At 36.5% G+C, this 21,261-nt stretch overlaps 2 protein-coding genes and 1 long non-coding RNA gene across 7 annotated transcripts in view; 2 read left to right on the top strand and 1 right to left on the bottom strand.

The window, feature by feature from the left end:
• The window catches only part of ampd2b (adenosine monophosphate deaminase 2b), a 30,744-nt gene extending 28,161 nt beyond the window's left edge, over positions 1-2,583 (bottom strand). For 4 of the 5 annotated variants that reach the window (XM_030139186.1, XM_030139187.1, XM_030139190.1 and 1 more), the window contains exon 1: positions 2,224-2,583. In XM_030139186.1, the coding sequence (XP_029995046.1) occupies positions 2,224-2,326 (103 nt within the window). In that variant the 5' untranslated portion in view covers positions 2,327-2,583. Of the gene's footprint in view, positions 1-2,133; positions 2,137-2,223 lie in introns of all 5 variants that reach the window. The other variant, XM_030139189.1, reaches the window with a different exon arrangement.
• A 255-nt stretch (positions 2,584-2,838) lies between these two features.
• On the top strand, positions 2,839-20,858 carry LOC115422713 (uncharacterized). Its single transcript, XR_003935869.1, has 3 exons — positions 2,839-2,853; positions 3,280-3,281; positions 20,079-20,858. It is a non-coding gene; the product is annotated as an uncharacterized LOC115422713 (long non-coding RNA).
• The window catches only part of gnat2 (guanine nucleotide binding protein (G protein), alpha transducing activity polypeptide 2), a 10,439-nt gene continuing 396 nt past the window's right edge, over positions 11,219-21,261 (top strand). Inside the window, exons 1-9 of the mRNA XM_030139200.1 lie at positions 11,219-11,511; positions 14,958-15,000; positions 15,891-16,032; positions 16,143-16,300; positions 16,853-16,981; positions 17,084-17,213; positions 17,306-17,459; positions 18,790-19,001; positions 20,865-21,261. The exon at positions 20,865-21,261 is cut by the window's right edge and continues 396 nt beyond it. Of these exons, the coding sequence (XP_029995060.1) occupies positions 11,406-11,511; positions 14,958-15,000; positions 15,891-16,032; positions 16,143-16,300; positions 16,853-16,981; positions 17,084-17,213; positions 17,306-17,459; positions 18,790-18,980 (1,053 nt within the window). The 5' untranslated portion in view covers positions 11,219-11,405 and the 3' untranslated portion in view covers positions 18,981-19,001; positions 20,865-21,261. The remainder of the gene's footprint in view (positions 11,512-14,957; positions 15,001-15,890; positions 16,033-16,142; positions 16,301-16,852; positions 16,982-17,083; positions 17,214-17,305; positions 17,460-18,789; positions 19,002-20,864) is intronic.

Here is a 21,261-nt window from a genome sequence, read left to right as displayed (position 1 = left end):
CACAGAGACGAAGAGCAACAAATGTACATGACTTGTTTTTCCTCAAAGCTCAAAATGAATAAAAACAACAGTGCATATCGACTGTGATGTGATTATTCCACATGCTCACTTTGAAATGACTTGACTATGTACAAAATATATAGGAGATCTAATAGCACATGTAAAATATATTTTTAATAATACAATATGTAACTACCCCGTGACCCTAGTGAGGATAAAGCGGGTTCAGATAATGAATGAATGAATATGTAACTAGACATGTTTCAATACTCGCTGTAACCCTGACTGTTAAGAAGCTGCAACCTACAAATGTTGGATTTTTTTTTTTGCTTGAAAATAAAGTATTTCTACAATTTATTGTTTTGTTAAACTACTCAATACAGTTTTTAATTTGGTCCACTAAGGAACACTCATAGACTGAACAAAAAAAGCAGAGGGAACTACTGTTATATGCCCCATTGGTTGCATTTTGGCTGTCACCATGTGCCACCAGTGACCATATGTCTACAAAGGCGCGGAGCTGCAGGAGAGCAGGGGGTTGATGGGTAAGTTAATGCTAAACACTATCTTACAGACACAGTAAAACATCTAGAATGGAGCCATATATTGATTGCCAGAGATTAGGCAGTAAATCTTCATCAAACATCTGCATCTTGTCAGTGTAATTCTGAGACCAGACTCCTGGAAAAATGGACTCAACACATTTAGAGAGAGGGTCACAGTAAGTCAATGGCTGCCAGGGCTTTGTAGAGCTGGTGTCTAGTGGCCAACAGTGGTGCTTTTCCACACTTCATGATGCTTCTGCATTGGCGTCATTTTAGAGCCGAGGTCCCTGCCCCTCAGGAGCTCAATATGCAGATATGACTGCTCAAGACTAATGACGCACTGCTGCTGCATATTCTGTCATTCATTCATTCATTTTCTATAACTGCTTAATCCAATTATATATCCTAAATTATACAATGCTGCTTTTTAAAAAAAAAAAAAAAAAAAACCTGCTCAGAAAAAAACCCTGTTTAGATCAAGAGAGGACTCTGAATAAAGGGGTACAGAGACGGCTGGTATTGCATCATGGGGTCATTCTTCATTCTACCCTTTGTATTTTGGATGAAAGACTGATCGGTGTTTGCATACATCAGAGTGCAAACTAATCCTCTCATTCAGCAGGGGGATCAACTCCTGAGGTTCTATCCTACATATTCTCTGCCGGCCACATGTACTGTACTGCCATCCGAGCCCATGAAAAACACCGCTGTCACATTTATCTGAGCCACACATCACTTCCTATGAACATCAAACATAAAAATATGTTCTTTAGGTTGGGCTTGCAAACTGATCTTATATTCTGAAAGGCTGTCATCATTTTTTACATATTGCTAATCCTTCCTTGAGTTAAATGCAATGGCTGTTATTTATTTATAATGCCAGGAGTTATGCAATACATACTGGTAATGTGAAAATCCCAACACTATTGCATACTAATTTTGAGAATGTGGTTGATTCTGTGGATTATATGCATGTATGCAGCCTCATTTGTATAAACAAAACTGGTAAGGGAGAAAGTAGGGCAGTACAATCAACTGAAATATTACCAAACTTCAATTATGGCCAGGTATGACATCCAAATATCAGCAGCTGCAGTTTTTTTTTTAAAGGTAAAATGTTTCGCAACAAACCAGTATTAGTGAAGCGCTGCTGCAGAGATTAAAATCATATTCTCCAGGCATAAGGAATATGCTTGTCTGCTACAGACCACAGCAAACACTACATTATTATAATGTGTACATATCTACATGTCTGTGAAAATGAAATGCAAAGATTTGGGTTCTCACTAACTGTGACTCATATAATATTGCAATATTAGAATAATCAGATTTTTAAGTTGTTCAGACCTAGAAGAAACCACTCTGATAAAAAAAAGCAGCATATGAATGTCAGCAACCAAAAACAAGAGCGTACTCTGCCTCCCAGATCAACAGGTTTGAATTTTTCCAAACTATTTCAGACAAAAACTATTTCGCACAGTAATCTCTTTTCACACATGCCTTTACATTTGCACTGTAAGCAGTAAAATTAATCACAATTCAGCGAACAGAATGTAAGGAGATTCACAGTTCTGTTTCACAGTAACACCAGCTCAGTTCAGGTGAATTTTCACCATCTGTTATCAGACCGACATGTTCAAACTGACCTTCCCCTCTGCCCCCAGGTTGTCAAACCCACCTGTGCTGGTTGCATACTGCAGGCTGCCTCGCTTCCTGAAGGGGGACAGGGGCTTGCTTTTGGCAGCCCCTGTAGTGGTCCCAGGTGGCAGGTTGGAGGACATGTTTCCAGGTCGTGCAGTTCAGCTCGGCGTTGATGGGAAAGGAACAGATGAGTGAGTCAGAGCTGCAGTGGAAGGAGCGTTGAACAGCTAGAGAAAGTGAAAGGAGGAGGAGGAAAAGGAGGTGGAGGAGAGAAAAGAGAAGAGAGAGGAGGGGAATCAGAGGAGAAACGTGGCACAGATGCTGAGGAGGTCTGACCGCAGTCAGTGCTTGTGATTGTGTGTGAGTGCTACGTGCCTGTGAGCAGGGATTTCCAGAGTGGTGGGTCCAGCATGGGGCTGCAGAGCATCCCTCTGCAGCGAAACAGGCCCCGCCTCCATGAAACACCCCCCAACTGCCTGAGCTGCAGCGCTGATGGAGAGGCTAGGCTTCCCTGCCCACTACACAGAAACACACACAGAATGCCAAATATAAATATATATATACACACAGAGCATACAAAGCACACTGCAGCACACATAGCTCCTGCCTGCACTGTTGCCATGACAACCACAAATCTGTGTCTGAGCAAGATCCAATGGGGAGAAAAGTTGTGATGACAGCAGCAATGACATTGTAAAAAATAAATGTGTGAGTACAGAGTAAGAGATAGTAAGTTATGAAAACTACAAAACAAAGGTAGATTTTACTATGTAGGAAAAAAGTGACTAATTTTAGCTTCCAAAAGTAGAATAGTAGCTGCTACGAGTCACTGCTGAATAAAAGAAAGTACCTTTTGTTAAAAACAAAACAAAAAACATAAAGCTTCTTTTACTGTAGACTTCAAATGTTATAAGTGTTTTAAAGAACAACCTATTACCATGTGTGTGAAAAGAGTTTTCCTTGTAATTGTTAAATTCTTCCATACAGATAATATTTTTGTTTGAAGTGTTTGCACACAGTCAAACATTTTTTTGAAAAATAGACAAAGACATCACAGCAAAGTTGTTGTTTTTTTACACATTTACTTGCACAGAAGTATTTTCAGTCCTTTTTACATGAAAATGATTTCATCTTGTGGCCAAACTGCACTGATTAGTGATGATGATGAGCAGGTGTGTGTACAGTGAAGCCACGCCCTCTAGTGGTGAAAGACTGAAACTGAATGCAGCAGGAAGATGCAAAGTGAAAATGGAGTGAAAGTGAAAGGTAGTGAGATTGTAGGTGATATCAGAAGAAATAAAGACATTTAGAAATGACCAAGAGTTCAGACTGTGATTCCATACTATGGTGCCTTACAAATTATGTTTTTTTTTTTTGTAATACTCTACGTCCAAAATGAGTATTAAGCTGCTGTTGGCAAAAATGCTCCAAATTAAGGCACACAAGAAATTATTTGTTAATATTTAACCACTAACAATATTTTCAGTAGTGAAATACTTTGAAAGGACTCAGCATGGATTGTATGTGTAAATCAGACTGTATGAACGCCCCCATGTGGACACGGCTGTAACCACATAAGAAAAAAGTCTGGTATGAAATGCACCAGACCTGGTCGAACATCCATCTGGTGCATCTGATTTAATTTAATTAAATGAAAAAAGTCTGTTTTTTTTTTTTTTAATTTGTGCAGCACAGTCACATGCAAAAGCAGATCAAATACTTTATATAAGAACATGATAAAATGGTAATTGCATCTAAACTAAACATTTAGATTTTACAGATTGATGAATCCTTAATTCACTTCCAACCGGCTGAATCATTCTGCTGTGAATAATCTGAGGATTTCTTTACCTGTAAAACATCTTCCCAGGATTTCAAATCATTCTATAATCAATTATTTTCCAGTCTTTTCAAGGTCTTATATAAAAAAAATGAGTGAACAGTGAACGTAAAAAACAGATCTGTAGTTATTATATTCAAAAACTGAGGTAAAGAATGAATATTAAATATGATAGCTTTAGAAATAAAATGACAATATATCCTCAGCTCTGGACAGTCTTCAGAACAACAACTGCTTTCACCATAAAAATCAGAAAAATGTCAAAAAGTTCTGTAATTCAAATTTTAAAAAGAGTCTGTTATAATCAGGATCCAGACAGAATCAGAGGTGCAGACACACAGACAGACAGACGGACCCAATTGTAGTCCTTGCAACGGTATCCTAATTATATAGGTGTATTTCAGGGGATTCAGAAGACTCATTCCCCTCAGTGTTTACAACATGTACAGTATACCTGCCAATAAATACAGGAAAGAAATCATCATTATCATCATTTTATTATTATTATTCTTATTCTTATTTTTATTTTTATTATTATTGTTAGCATAAGCAGGATTATTATTAATAAGCTAAGGGGGTTTAGAAAACACATTAAAATTCATTAATTTATCATTGATACATAGATGTCTCATGCACCTTTAAATTAAATGTTGTAGTTTGCTTTTTATTTACATGACTAATAACAGGTCAGTGCAAATGAAGCAAATGAAGTATTTGATGCACAAAATTTCCAGATGTAAAAAGTATGAAGGTAGATTTATGTTTTTATCATTCAATAAAAAAAAAGTTGCTTCAACCCAAAAAAAAAAAAAACTTTCTGACTGAAGTTATCTTTTTGTATTTGGGCCAAATTATTGGTAGGACATTTGTGTCTTTACTATTCAATCCCAAAATACAATAAAATAAAATAAAAATAAAATTTTACTTCAATTAAAAAAAAAAATAAAATCTTTTCAAACTAAGAAAGAAGTGTTCAGTTGCAATTTTTTGGGTCTCAAATATTTTTTGCATTTAAACACTTTTTCTTTGATTGAAAAGGTTTTTTTTATTGAAAATATTGTTTTGGGTTAAACAACTTTTTTTTGATTGAATAATAAAGGCACAAATCTACCTTCATAGAGCTTCAGACAAAGGCAACACACAAATAATAATGTATAACTATGGTATTTGGTTTTAGTACACAGTGTTGGCAACTGGTAAACATGCACAGATACAAAAAAAATCACTAACAAGACTCATGGAGCAGATTTCCACATAGTGTTTTATAAACCAAGACCAGGATTTTATGTTGTATTTTGGATTTAAAGTCCATGGTTTGATTTTTTTGTGTTGGTTAAAACCATCCAAACCAAAAGCATCTACTAATCTAAAATGTTTAATAACTATTAAACTACTAATCCTATCAGTACTTGTTAATAATTCAATTAAAATGAAGTTTCTCAGCTTTTCAGTGGTATCAGATATGACCCATTTGGACGTCCAGAGGCTGCATAGTGAACATGGATTTTTTTTTTTTTTTTTGCAACATTGATTGAACAGTAAATTCTACGCAGTTTGACAAATGAAAGTGGTTGTAGACACTTGTTTTTCATGTTTATTTAATGATGTATTTTGCTGAAGCAGTCACTTTTTCTTCAGTTTTTGCTGTTTTGATATAACCTTTGAGCTTCTATGAACATCTACATGGTCAGTAAATTAAATATAGGACACACTTAATTATCATTAAAAGTTGCAAATTTCACAGGAAAATATCATAATAAAAGGTGACAAATCACTTAGAAAAGGCTGAATGTAGGCAAACATTCATTTTTAAATTGCCAACAAAAATTGTTCAGCATCTTTAAGGGTAAAAATGAAGATCACAGCCAAATGTAAAGTAGAGTAGTAGAGTAGATCTTAAATAAACTCACCTTGAGATGAGTGTGTTGGAAATGAAGCAATGCAGAAGAAACTGTATTAATGTTTGTACCAGTATGATGTGTCTGGGTGAAGGCTGCAGAAACATACTCACATTCAGAGAAACCAACAGACTAACAGACCCATTAATAACAGTATAATATTACAGTATTAATATATGGTGATTAAATAGTTGATCACAGGTGGATCAGGTGTTAACAGAAAAGATAATGAATGAATGGGGACTTCTTAATATAATTCTTGGCCATAAGCAGGTATGTGTCGTAGGTCCAAGTTGAATTTATTTAAGAGGATTAACACAGTATCACAACATCGAGTGGGAAAGTTACTGTGGTGTCACCAAGTTTTCTAGTGTGTCATGAGTGGGACTACACTTTACAATTTATTTTATAGATCAGCGGGACACAGAAGAAAAGAATTTTTCCAAATCTGATTATTTCATTGTATTTATTCTGTTGTATTTATATACTTTTTAATATTTTCTTGTACTGACTGAATGAATCTGTGCCTTTCATAGTTAGTTAAGAAACTGAATTTACACTCAATTTTCTCATTAAGTGCTGTGCCTGCTTTTATATGGAAGTCAAATTGAGCAAAATAAGATATAGAGGAAGCATGAGAGAGCAAACGAAAAAAGTGTTGGTGTTTTACTATGATGTTGTCGAAGGAGCATCAGCGCACCTCCAGCTTGACCTACTTAGACTCACTATTTAAAAAGAGGCTGCATTTGCGTTTCTCATTTCTGCACAGTGATGTACAGTGGCAGTAGTGGTTGAAAACATATTCAACGCCTCTCCATTGAACCCACCACCCCAAAAATGCGACCATGATGTGTTAAGCCCCTGCCTCTCGGGTTGATCTGAGGCTCTGTTTGTAATCTCATCAACAGATCAGAGACACAGGGACTGAGCGCAGGGCAGAGCTACGCCTTCCATGGGCTAATGGGATTGGCCGCCATCGCCATGTACTATCTCGATTAGCCTGCTTGAAAGTGTTGGGGGATTTAGGCCTGAAGTACGCTGCCCCAGGCAATTAGCACTACATGCTTAGGGCAGAGTGACGTGAGCGTAATGCCCAGGACGGAAAAGGGCTCTGATTTGGTGCAGAGAGGAGAGGCTGTGAAAATCAGAGAGTGGCTTCATTTTTGATGCACTGACAGATTTAATGAAAGGAGGTGTTTTCTATTTTTTTCTGCTTTGTAAAGACTGTTGGATTTCATATGGAGAAGTTTAGTCAAAATACACTTTTAGGAAAAAGTCTTTGGAAAAACATTTGACATATTTTCCTTTTAAACATAGCATTTTACACAGGTATTGGACATCTTTTGCAAATTTCAGTGAAAACGCTTCTGACCTCTTTTTACTATTCATATGTCAGTCCACTTCTGGTCAGAGGTCTATGTCTGTCAATCCTCTCGATGCCTGCTGAGCCTATTTCACCCTGACGTCACTAAACGGGATCTGGGACTGTCTGGCTGAAGGATAGGCCGAAGATCTACTAAATCTGCTCAATATGTCATAAACACAGAAACAGTTAAAAAATGGTGGACCAACCAATGGGAGCATATATATATATATATATATATATATATATATATATATATATATATATATATATATATATATATATATATATACACACACACATATATACATACATACATACATATATATACATACATATATATATATACACACACACACATACATACATACATACATACATACATACATACATACATACATGAAGAAACTAAAAGCAGGAGTGGAGGAAGTATTCAGATGTTCTACTTGAGTAAAACTACTGAAACTACACAACAAGTAAAAGTTCTGCATCACAAGTATTGTCAGTATAATGTACTAAGAGTATTATAGAAGTCAATGTGCTGTAATCCATGAGCAGTGTTTAAAGAGGTTGTTTAGGTTGATGATTTCCTCAGCCCATAAATGAAGAAATCCTCCTTTAGTTCACCAAAAATAACACAGACATTTGGGGATGGTTCTGGTGGTACAAGAAGGGCATGGAAAACTGTAACCTGAATAAAGCTGTCAGACAAATGTGGTGTCGCAGAAAATGCAGTATTTTCCTTAGATAGATAGATAGATAGATAGATAGATAGATAGATTGTAATACACTTATGTAATTTCTACAGTAAAATATTAGCTTCTTCTACAGGTAAAAAAAATATTTACAGTAACTTCAAGCATTTGTTCACTGCATCACATTGTAAAATTACAGGATGGTTGTGTTTTCACTTGGTTCTGACTGTAAACCATACAAATTACAATTACACACTGTAGTGTAAGAAGGAGGACATGAAGGACAGAGGAGTGAACTCCACATCCATCCACTCAATAAAGTGTAAGTAAGACATTATTAGCCCAAAAAATTTAAATGTGATTCTAGTAGTAACTTCATGCAAAATAATTTGACCGTGTATATGTCTATTTTACCTCAGTGTGTAAATGTAAACATGTGAAAACCAGCATTTTAGTAAGAATAATGTTTCTTTATTTGTGTGAGTGACTGTATTTCGCATTATTTTACTGATCTTAGTCATGTTTCTTACGAAATATACTGGGTGTGGGACTGAGAATGCACTGCTTTTGCAAATGTTAGCTAGCGAAAAACTGGTTAACTTAAGCTAACGCTACCTGGCATTAGCATTAGCCCCGTTCGGACATACACTATATTGCCAAAAGTATTCGCTCACCCATCCAAATAATCAGAATCAGGTGTTCCAATCACTTCCATGGCCACAGGTGTATAAAATCAAGCACCTACGCATGCAGACTGCTTTTACAAACATTTGTGAAAGAATGGGTCGCTCTCAGGAGCTCAGTGAATTTTTTGCAAATGTTAGCTAGCGAAAAACTGGTTAACTTAAGCTAACGCTAGCTGTATTAGCATTAGCCCTGTTCAGACATACTTCTGTTAGTCCAGGCTCAGTTAGCTCCGTTAGCATGGATGGAGTCAAACTGGAGCTGTGAAAACTAAAAAAACACTAAAATACAATTTAATGGTTGTTTCTAATATAAAACAACAATACATTGCTGTAATTTATATACAGCAAAAATCTGTAAAAAGTATCCAGTTATATACTGTAATTATATTTCGAGTAACTAGCAAAAAATTTTAGGAAATTTGCTACAGTGTAGACAGACAGACAGACAGACAGACAGATAGATAGATAGATAGATAGATAGATAGATAGATAGATAGATAGATAGATAGATAGATAGATAGATAGATAGATGTAAGGTGTAAATATGATATTTAATCTGATATTTAAGTGCAGTGCTATTAGTCTTATGACCAGAGTTTGAACATCCCAGGTCAATTATTATACAGTGAAAGATGTACTGCAGTGCACAGACTGACCTGAAATTAATTAAATTAAAAAAAAAAAATGCACCTGCTACCAATTTTTGTTAAATTTGAACGTGAAGTATTGTACTTAGGGTAAAGTATTGTGTTTACCACTGACTCTCTTTGGAGGTTTAGCTGCTAGTTGGCTGACAGTGCTGACCCACAGCTGCTGGGAGTGGCTCCATAATGAAGCCTGATTAACACACAGCTCTGTCCTACAGATGTCCAGTGAAACCAGTGAACAGAAGGTGGAGACACAGTGACCAAGCTTAACTAAAGTCCATTCTCTGTATGAAGTACACTTTCACATTAGACCTGTTTCAGTTGGATCACGATTGGCACCAACACAGCTTTGATGTAGTGAATTCTGCTCACACGTCAACATTTAAATTATGTTAAAGGATTGAAACAATTATCTGCATTGTCAGTTCATCTTTGATCCATAAATTGTCAGAAAATTGTGAAAAATGTGGAAATTGTGAAAAAATTAATAAGCTGACATTCTTTGGCATTTTTGCCTTTAAAAATTTTAAATATTTGAATCTTAAATTAAATGAATATCAGTAAATGTGCTGTTGACAGTCACTCAAAAACATATATTGTTGATGACTAATGTGGATTATTTTGCACAATGACCTGAAAGTAAGCCAAATTTCAGTTTTCTGTGCAGCTTACCAATGTGGTCTTGACCTATAAGAGTACACAGCATAAAACTGAGTGTTTTCTGGGGTGAAAAGCAACACAGGTTTAGCCACACAAGTTAATTGATCAGTCTAAATTACCCCTGCTATGAACTGGTGACACATCCAGGGTGTACCCCCCCCCCCATAGCTGTTTGGTGATTATAAACCACAACCCTCCAGAGAATAAAGTGGTTTGGAAAATGAATGAATGAATAAAAAAATAGGTAGGAATACCTGGTCTATCCATAAAATAAAAAGCCAAATACTGATAAAAACAATGGAGAATTAGTACTTAAAACGTAGGGTTGTGAATTACTTTTCTTTCTGGGGGGTATGAAAGTTGCTTAACTACATCTAATTTCACATTGTAATTATTGTAATGCAACTTGTTGGTTAAAAAAATTCTGAATTAGTAGCTTTAAACACACTGTGTCATCAGTACTCCAACATACAGGGCGTAAATGTAAAAGTCCAGAATCCAAGCCCTCTGACATCCACACATTAGTCCAACATGGCCGCCCTGCTCATGGATCAAATACTTCAAAACAAACATATGTGGTATCACACCTCTGTCTATGTCTCAGAACACAAAGCTCTGTCTAAAACCACACTTGCATGTGTTTTTAGATCATTTCAAGTGTGATGGATCCCACTCAAACACATGCAGGTTATGTAACTTGTGAAGCAGGTCATGTTAATACTGAGACCCCACTGAAGAGCACCGGTGCAGTGATGGTTGCTTTATTTAGCTGGTAACACACCACCTGGGATTTAACCGTCTTAGCTGTAAGAAGTTTATGGGCCCTTAATGCCACCCTCCCTTCCTCGTCCATGTGACTGACACTGAAGTCAAGAGTCTAACAGGACGCAGTGAGAGCAGGAAAACACAGTGTTTTGTCAGTGTGAGCACATTCACTGTTTGAGATGAAGAGAAAGAGACAGATTACTCCAGTGTACATCCTGTATGTATAAACTGTATACATGTGAATATTATGAGACCATGTACAAATGCAAATCAAATCAGTGAATCCTGGGAAAGCTATCACTTACTCTCTCTGATGCTTATTTGCTCCTTTTCTTTACATCATTCACTATTGCCCTGTTTTGACTAATTGGATTGAATGGCCAATCAGGAAGAGGCACCTCCTAAGTCATGGGTTTAAGTAAAGGGAATTAAAGTAAAGGGGTGGTTCTGAATTGATGTAAACCTTGAGAGGGTTGCAACTGATCATCTAATTGAAAAGGGTCAACCAAGCCAGGACGGTCCAAGCGCCTCCCTCCCAATCCCCTTCCGCTCGGAAATCGCCTTTCAGCACGATTAGTGCTTCACCCAGATTCTCCTGCAGCTCCTCACAGAGAACTGTCAAAATTTCCATCTTAGAAGACCTCGAGTTTGCAGAGGCTGAAGGCATGGGTGCAGGAGCTAGTGCGGAGGACAAAAAGTCCAAGGAGTTGGAAAAACAACTCCAGGAAGATGCTGATAAGGACTCTAAAACAGTCAAGCTATTACTGCTTGGTAAGTGAAGTTGTCTTTTTTTTGTCCTAGAACTGCAGGTGATGCAAAGGTGCTCAGATCCACAGGTTAAATCTTGTAAACACTCTGCATTTTATGGATCTTACTTGTGCATTTAAATCTGACTAAGCTGAATGTTCTGTGCAGTTGATGTGTGCAGAATAGAGGTGTCTTGTAGTCAGTCAACAGGTGTAACTGCAGATAAAACAAGCAGATATTGAACATCAGTGCTGGAAAAACAACTGTTTAATGAGGCATGAAAAGTCAGCTGATCAGTTTCAGTTAATTTATGTTGCAGCATTAATTTTGAAAACTTCATTTTAAATGTTACTAACCTTTTATTGATTAGGTTAATGGTGGATGTCTCATTGTGCATGTATGAACTAATATGCAGGATATTGTTTAAATCTTGGATAAGAGCCATGTAAAGTGGCTTTGAAGTGGTTGATACATCTGCTCACTGCTTAGTCTGATGTAAGATAGCGGATGCTCAGAGGATTTACATGCTGTGCAGATGAATTGTTTCTGGATTATAAATGACATTAGTTTATTAAAAAGATGGTGGTGGGGTCGTTAAGCTGAACTGATAGGGCTTTAGTCAGAGATGAGAAAGAGCAGAGAGAGGGATGAGGGTGTAGTGAGAACAGGTTTTAAAAAGTTTTATCATTTTTACAAAATAAAAAATATGCAAATTATTATTAAAAATGATCAAGCCTATCATTAGGCTAAAAAGTAAACCCTGGTAATAGATTTTGACTGATGCAGAATTGAAAAGACACTGCAATGACTGTAACATTGACTTAAGTTATAAAATCAGCAAAAATACTCAAAATTCCCAACATAGGTGCAACAGAATTATTTTAAATACACGAGACTCTTTTTAGAAGTAGTAAATAAGTAAACAAAACATACATTTACTTTAGTATCTTCAAATAAAGGGTGACTTTTCAATTCTGATGAAAGGACATTGGTGCTTAAAAGATCACAGCCTTTGGTCTAAATGAATCACAGCCGAGCAGCAATATGTCAATCCGATTAGCTAACCGGTTTAGTGTAGATCCACTTGGTGAGCTTCTTGTTGATCCCTCAACTCACACATAAACTATACAATTTTCTATATTGTCAATATCAGTGGAACAGCAGCTCTTACTGTATCATAATATGAAAATCTGTTGTAAAATGTCAAAGAGGGGACTAATGACATACTGGTTATTGATGTTGGAGTTTGTGAAAACGTAAAATATTGAAATTAATTATAATTTAGAAAGATTTTTGATGTATTGGGTTGCACTGCTAATGCAAAATCATGCCATCATTGACACTGTCAAAAAAGGTAAAAAGGTTTAAGTTGTAATGTCAGGAAAAGCTCAAGGCCCTTAGTAATGTTAATAAATTCATGATAAATAAGTGTGAGCAGACAGGATATCTGCCTCTAAAATACATCAGTGAAATAAACAGAACTGAAGTATTTTTTCAGCAGAATTCAACATCAGAGATAAAACTGTAAGAATTAACCTTGAAAAATGCAAAAATGCGCCACCCTGAGGACAATGGTGGAAAGAAAACAGATCAGTTTCTGTGTGATGAAACACAATCTCTGATTTAATGGAATTCATTTAATTTAAATACGTAATAAAATACATTTTTGGAAGATTTTAAAATATTCCAAATTAATATATATTCCAAATATACTAAATATATTTTGGTAGCAACAAACAATATGTTTTCTTCATTGTGTTGCTAAAAATGTCCTCAATTGTTAACTGTAAACAATAATCTGTTTTAAAAAATGTCCCTGAAGTTTACATTCTGTTCATACATATTATGCTGATTGTGAAGTTAATTTTGCATGTCATTTTTTGTGTTATGTTTTCGTTTGGGGCTTTTGCAGAACAAACATCAATATAAAACTCACATTTCACTTTCATTCAAAGTAAAGGTTTAATATGAATTAGCACATTCACTTAAGGAGCATGAGTTGAGAGAGTGATTCAGAAGATTAAATTAGTTAATTAAAACTCCTCATCAAACCACTAAAAACTAATCAGAAGTCATTGACAGCGCCACCTTTACTGCCACTTTACAAATAAGCTCAACACACTGACTTAGTACAGCTAGAGCAGAAAAAAAACCCTCTCAGATTTTCTCCCTCCTGAGAGGGTTGGATGAGGCCACAGAAGAGGAGGCTTGAAGTCGTTAACCACTCAGGCAGTAAGTCTGTGGACGGAGCTTAATGTGCCTCCAGTGTGAGCAGGACGTCCAGCTTTGGTTTGTCTGTGACGTGATAAATTCCTTGTGGCCTGAGTTAGTTTACAGCGCTGCAGAGAGCCTGATCTGCCTGTAGGCTTTTCTTAAGCACATCCAACTGTCCCACTTTTAAGGCATGGACACTTTACAGTCTGTTTGTTTACCTAATGCTGATTTCCTCAGTCACAGTGACCGCAACATTTTTTAAATTCAATGTTGTAAAATGCTGAAAGTCAAATCTAAAAAGAGACTCTGTTTAACTCACCAAGAAAATTTGAAAATAGTGTAATTGCCCTCTTTTGTGTGAGGGGACTCATGTGCTCCTGATACGGTAGTTTCATTTTTAATCATTACTTTATTAAAAACATCACATGGAGTCAAGTGTCAGAACACATCTGAAAAAAGAAAAAAATCTGCATTCACTACTTTCACAGATTCTTAACAGGAAGAAATATGCTCATGAAAATGTATAGACAACACTGCCAGAGTCAGATTTCACCTTCAGTCTGACCTTTTCCATGTGTAGTTGTATTTCAGATTGTATTTTATTGTGTCACTGGCCTCCAGTTGCAGTTTTGCTTTATAGTTGCTGTGGCTCTTGTTTTATAACTGTATGGATGCTGCACCATGTACCATATTTCATCCAATCCAACTTTATTCATAAAGCACTTTAAAACCAACCACAGTGGACCATAGTGCTGCACAGAAGACTAAAAGCACAGTGAATGAAATGAATCAAAGCATTAAGAAACAATAAAATCACATAAATAAAACAAAATATAACAACAAAAGCAAAATGTCAACACTGCAAGAGTGTACATTTGTTCTGGGAAAGAAATAGAACAGTCTTTAAAATTAACTCAGGCTCAGAGATTTAGACTATCTGATTAACTAATAAAATTAAGTCAACAATATCAATCATATCATATCATATTGATATCAATAATATCAACATTTAGTGATATGTGTAAAGAGATGTTAGTAATACATTTCCCACCATTCTCATATTAATTCTCATGTCTGCAAAGTAAACATACAGAGGAAATTATGATTCAACAGAACACTGTTTTTTTTTTTTTTTTTTTTTTTTTAAATAAGTTGCTATTTTAACTGAATTGCATGATAAAGTAAAGTGCGTGTCTTCTTGATGTGAAACAGCTTTGCTTATTGTGTCCATCTGAACCCATTTGTTCTCTTCACAGGCGCTGGTGAGTCAGGGAAGAGCACCATTGTCAAACAAATGAAGTAAGTGCTTTGGGATGGAACGGGTTCAACAAAAATAAGTGACACAAACTAATAATAATGATGGTAAAGAGTATGTCGTCAGTGTTGAGGGGAGTCACAGAGGAGCTGACAGTCAGTTAATCTTCTGCTGGTTTCACTTTTACTGAAGCTTCTCTCAAAGGTCGACGGGGCAAACGTCCACTTCCTCTGATTTGTCAGCACTTATTTTATGCAGGCAGTTGCACTCTTGACAGAGGAGAACCAGCATGAGTGTGGTCAGAAACACACCACAGGGTGGCACTGTGAACAGACTGTTCTGTAGCTCCAGTATAAATGCATGACATTTTATGAATGTTCAGCACTTCTTTGTAATTTAACACTATGCACAAACAAAACCGAATGGATGTCAATTTTAGCTTGAATTAGAATAATAAAACCTTTATTTGTCATATGTCATGTATGAAAAGAAGGATGATGTTAAACAAATTATGTGTATATGCGACAGTTTATGTTAAACAGCTAAATTTCAACCTTCTGTAGGTCGACTCTTTACGTAAAGTAATAACTGTTTAGCAGAAATAGGAATTAAAATCCCGTATATGAGAACAGATTAACTTTATTTACCCCAAAGGAAATTCAACTGGCCTTTAGCTCCAATAAAAATAAAATAGACATGAATTTAAAACGTTTAATTAATACAATACAGTGATTTTTTCATTTCACTGTACTATACCACGAGCATGCGATGAAAAAGTCTTGGTATAGAAATATAAAATATTCATGATAAGATCCTCTTCTGTTTGGATCCTTTTGACCTACTTTATGGATAGGTTAAAAAAAAGTCAGGCTTTTGATGTGGTGATGTGTGACAGTTTTTTGACCTGGTCTGCTCTTCTACTCTTTTTGTACAGGATTCTGCATCAAGGTGGTTACACAAAAGAGGAACAAATGGAGTTTAGGGCAATCATCTATGGAAACATCCTGCAGTCTGCTCTGGCCATCATCAGAGGCATGGAGATGCTGGGCATTGATTTCGGCTCACCCTCTGGACAGGTCTCACATTACACCCAAAGATGAACACCAGACACATAACTCAATAAACGTACGCTATAAATAGTACTACAGTAAGATGGTGTTGACCCATGTTTGTTCTGAAACCACAGGAGGATGCACAGAAGCTGCAGAACTTGTCGGACTCTATTGAGGAAGGTACGATGCCTTCTGAGCTGGCTGACGTTATCAAGAAGCTGTGGGGTGACTCTGGTGTGCAGGCCGGCTTTGAGAGAGCTGCTGAGTACCAACTGAACGACTCCGCTGGATAGTGAGTCCACATTTGATAAAACCGCAGCAGTTCCCATCACAGGCTAAAGATAAAGTGCTGATTTCATCTCACATACTGTTTTGCTTAGTTTAACCTCCACAGCAAGGGTATAATACTTGTATATTTGTCAAAAATGCTTACTTTTACTTTAGGTTTTAGTGTTAATATTAGCATTTTTTGTATTGTAAGATATTTTCAGTGATGATATTCTGAAAAATCTGCAGAAACATTGTGTAATCCAACTAAAGGAATTTGGCGCTTTCACTTGTCTTTCGCCACCATGGTGTCAGTCGTGGGCATAATGTTCATGATGTGCTGCCATCTACTGGCATCAAACTGGCATTTTATATCCACGCAAAATACTAGGCTCTATGTTATGATTTTAAAGACAAAGAAGAAAAATACATACATTTTCACTGTTATTTTGGTTTACTTTAGTTTGTTATTAACCACATAGCATGCTTTTAGCTGTCTTTCTTTTTGCAAAGCTTTGTTTTTTCAGTTATAAGTGTTGTTGCCATTTTTATTAACAGTATTAAACTTTCTCTACAGCTACCTCAATGAAATGGACAGAATCTGCAAGCCAGACTACCTCCCCACTGAACAGGATGTGCTGCGATCTCGAGTCAAAACAACTGGTATCATCGAAGAACAGTTCTCCTGCAAAGAGTTGCACTTCAGGTTAGTGACAACAAGGTCTCAAACCAAAGTCTGACCCCAGTTTGCACAGCGCTATGAGGTGAACTTCCCCTCTCTGACTATGTTGTGAATGTCGGTGAACAGGATGTTTGACGTGGGCGGACAGAGGTCAGAGAGAAAGAAGTGGATCCATTGTTTCGAGGGTGTGACCTGCATCATCTTCTGCGGAGCTCTCAGTGCATATGACATGGTGCTGGTAGAGGACGATGAAGTGGTGAGTTTAGACCTCATCACATTTTCATTTTTTAATAACATAAAGAGGCGTCAGCAGTTGTCTCACTCTTGTCTCCTCTGTGTCATTTTCAGAACCGCATGCACGAGTCTCTCCATCTATTCAACAGTATTTGCAACCACAGATTCTTTGCACTGACCTCCATCGTGCTTTTCCTCAACAAGAAGGATCTCTTTGAAGAGAAGATCAAGAAAGTCCACCTGAGCATCTGCTTCCCAGATTACGATGGTGAGACCAAACAACACTGCTTTAAAGGTTTTGGAGTTATTTTAGCAGATGTTAAGACATACAGATCATCTACAGTGACCTTAGACCGGATGCATTGTTAGACCAGGAGACCAGATCCATCAGAAATAAGAGAGATCTACTAACAAACACTGAAATAGGTCAATATCAGGAATGTCCGTAAAAGAAATGAATGATAATGTAAAGCAAACTGAGCAAAAATGAATTCAGACAATGCAGTTACATATACCATTGTTATTACTGCATGGCTATTTATTTTAAAATATATATTAATTTAGAAGTGGTTTTATTGATTGCAAATGACCTCAAGAATCAGTAATCAAAGCTGCTGTAGGCTATGTAGAATCAGAATCAAGTTTTCAACAAACTTATGTCATGAAAATGATTAATGAATAGCAACAGTGTGCAGACAAAAATAACAAATTAAGAATACTGGACAATAGTGTCCAGTCGACAGGCTGAGGTGGATGCAAGGAGAGAAGTTCTGAGAATGTTTGAATGAATGAATGGATAAATGAATGAATGAATGATTTGTGAACCCGTGCAGCTAAAGCAAGTTATTTCTGGAGAAAAAGGTTTAGCAACACTGACCTACACACACAAAAAAAATCCATATTTTATTTATACTTAACCCGGAAAGGTCCAGTGCTACTTTTGTAGCCATTACTAAATGAATTTTTCTCTGTATTTAGCCTTTCTTAAGTGATTTATCACCATTTACTCCAATATTATCCTTGTATCTTGAGTTTTTTCAGTAAAAATCAGGTTTTTTCCTATATTTAATTCACTGATCATATAAACATTCATTAGAGCTCAAATTAAAATTGAGGGTTATTATATCAGAAACAGAGAAAACTGAAGAAAAGGTATCTTTTTCTGTAAAATCTATCATTAACTGAACATAAAACAAGCATCTCCATCCACTGTTATTGATCCAACTTCATGGGTTTTACTGATGAATCAATGTTGTAGAAGATGACGGTGTTTCCACGTTCACTACAGAGCCTCTGAATGTCCAAATGGGTCGTATCTGATGACCATGAAAAAATGACAAGCTGCTTTTTACACCGATTGTTGATAGGATTAATGGATCAACAGGTATTAAACATTTTACATAACTAGATAGTTTTGGTCACCAGTGGATGTTTGGGTCTTTATGGGTTAAGAAGTCAAATGTTGTTTCAGAGGCAACCAAGAAAAAAAAGTCCAGTGAGGAGAGCAATAAATAAATAAAATTGATTGTAAAGAAAGCGGGAGTAACGGTATTAGATCCATAATTCTCTTTGACAAATGTGCTGTTATCTTCACACAGGACCCAACACGTACGACGACGCCAGCAACTACATCAAGACACAGTTCTTGGACCTGAACATGAAGAAGGGTGTGAAAGAAATCTACTCTCACTTGACCTGTGCCACAGACACAAAGAACGTGGAGATTGTGTTCAATGCTGTGACAGACATCATCATCAAAGAAAACCTTAAAGATTGCGGTCTTTTCTAAGCAGCTCCAGAGTGAACAGAGGTGAGCGCTGACCACATCACATGACATCACATCACATCAGTCCCAGGGAGTTTGTTGATACAGCGTAATAAGAGCCAGATGCGACCCGGCCCAGAGCAATTCAATTGAAACCTCACACAGAGAGAGTCGTATCTAGCCTCCAGTAATTACTAGGCAACAAACTCAAACCATACTCACATTCTTAGGGACGGTTGACCATGAGGAAGATAATGAGAAGCATGAAGCATTTCCCTGAGCGATTTGTAATTAAATGTGTCAAACCAGCAAATCCTAAAGGTATAGAGCGAGTTTCTTTTGCAGAAAATCTGAAATATATTAAACGTTGCAACCTGCTGTTTATGTCATAACCACAAACAAAAAAACATCTTGATATCCTTTACTTTGAGTAGTGATATATGAGATCTATGAATATCTAGTTTTTTCTGAGGTGGGTTAAATTCTCCATTGTAATCCATGCAACAGTCTGAAAACAGTAATGTCTCAGTGTCAGTGATACATGTAATAAAAACTCCTGCAGGTCAATGTGGACTACCAGAACACCTATAGTCCTCTATAGCCCTATAGCACCAAACGTATCGTATTTGATACATGAGTTTTGAAGCTTTCTACATGATCAGTGTGATATTTTTTTTTCTTGAAAACCCGGATGTATACAATTAGATACATGCAATACACAGATAATCCACCAGGGGGGAGGAATTCATTCACCAGAGGTCTTTCCAGTGACACTACAAAACATTCATTAATGAGGAAGGAGGCAGAACTTTTCCAGTGTTGAAAAGGAATTACCAATTTGTCATGTTTGTGTTATATTATGTTTTTATTTGACATTGAGAACCGATGTATCAAATATGACACAAAATTGAAACTCATACATGGAAATTGATATTTCAAAACAAATTATTTTGGTTGTTCAGACAGACCAATAAATCCTCCAGTTACAAAGAACTGGAATTTTCTGTCAAAGATTTAACGGTTCAGGCTTTACAGGGTTAATATAGAAGATGCAGAAAAATTCTATTTATAATAATTCAGTAGTGTCTGTAGAATCACTGGAAATTGACTTTTTCTACAAAGAACATAAGCACCCCATGCGCAATTTTTCCTTTTACTTCACTCTACTCACTTTTTCTTTAAAACCACTTGTTAAAATGTTAGTGTCAAAAATGTGTAATAGCTATAAACATTGTGATTCCTGCATCACATTGTTTTTTTTCTGTGTATCTTTATATTCTGTCCCTAGGTCTACAGCTCCAAAGTAAAGCCAGTGTATAAGTATCATGGCTACAGTGAAAATACCCTGACATCCATAGACTTCCATGGATTTGTTTGACTACACTACCTTGTCAGACCTTCAGAGTTTCTGTTTGTTGAATAAAACATTTATTTCTGACAGACAGCTTGTGACCAATAAGCTACACTAATAAGACTGTTAAATTATTGTGTTACTCAAATGTTCGATGACATTTCAAGTAGCTGATTTGTAGCATTAGCTCCCCCATCACCTGTGTTCCTGCAGCTCTACCCATTTTGTCCAAATATGGTCACTTCGGGCTCCAAAGAGCCAACATGATGACAAACTAGAGAAGTCACAGTGTCTATGATCCGGCATTACTAAAGAAAACACACATAAATGAATACTTAATTCATTAGTTAAGCAACATCAATGCTAAATAACCCATGATGCTCTGGATAAAATATCATATTCACGATGGGACTCAGTGAGACAAGCAACTCTGTATTCGCAATACTGTCCTGCCCTGTGTAACACTAAAGCTATGAATGTCGCTCACTGTTAACTCATAAATACAGTAGCAACAGATGTATGCATGACTGAATCCTTTTTTTCTTTCTCTTTTGCAGAACTTCCTTTCCTACCTTAACCCCTCACATATTGGCATTAACTAAGAAGTGTACTGACAGGGCACAAGAGGATCCTCAGTCTTTTGGGTTTATGCTATCACTTCCATGCCAAGTCCTAGCCCTTGATGATTGCTCCTCACACATCACCATCTCTGAACAGTACATCCCTGCAGCACAGAGAACATCCAGCAGGGTTCAAACATCTATAACGTCACCATATTCTCACTGTGGACACATGCAGAAGCTGCGTGTTTGAAGGTACGAAGAAGACGTAGTTGCTCACTCAATCTTCACGGCTTCCTTTTAATACTTTGGTGTGAGTAATCTTTACTATTAAAATAAGGTCTGTAAAATAAATAAAATAAAAGCAATAAAACTTGGGGAAAATATAAATATT

The sequence above is a fragment of the Sphaeramia orbicularis genome, chromosome 7, assembly GCF_902148855.1.
Source record: "Sphaeramia orbicularis chromosome 7, fSphaOr1.1, whole genome shotgun sequence".
NCBI classification, from domain to species: Eukaryota; Metazoa; Chordata; class Actinopteri; order Kurtiformes; family Apogonidae; genus Sphaeramia; species Sphaeramia orbicularis.
Note: the sequence above shows the minus strand (reverse complement) of the source record. Positions and strands in the feature narration are given on the sequence as shown.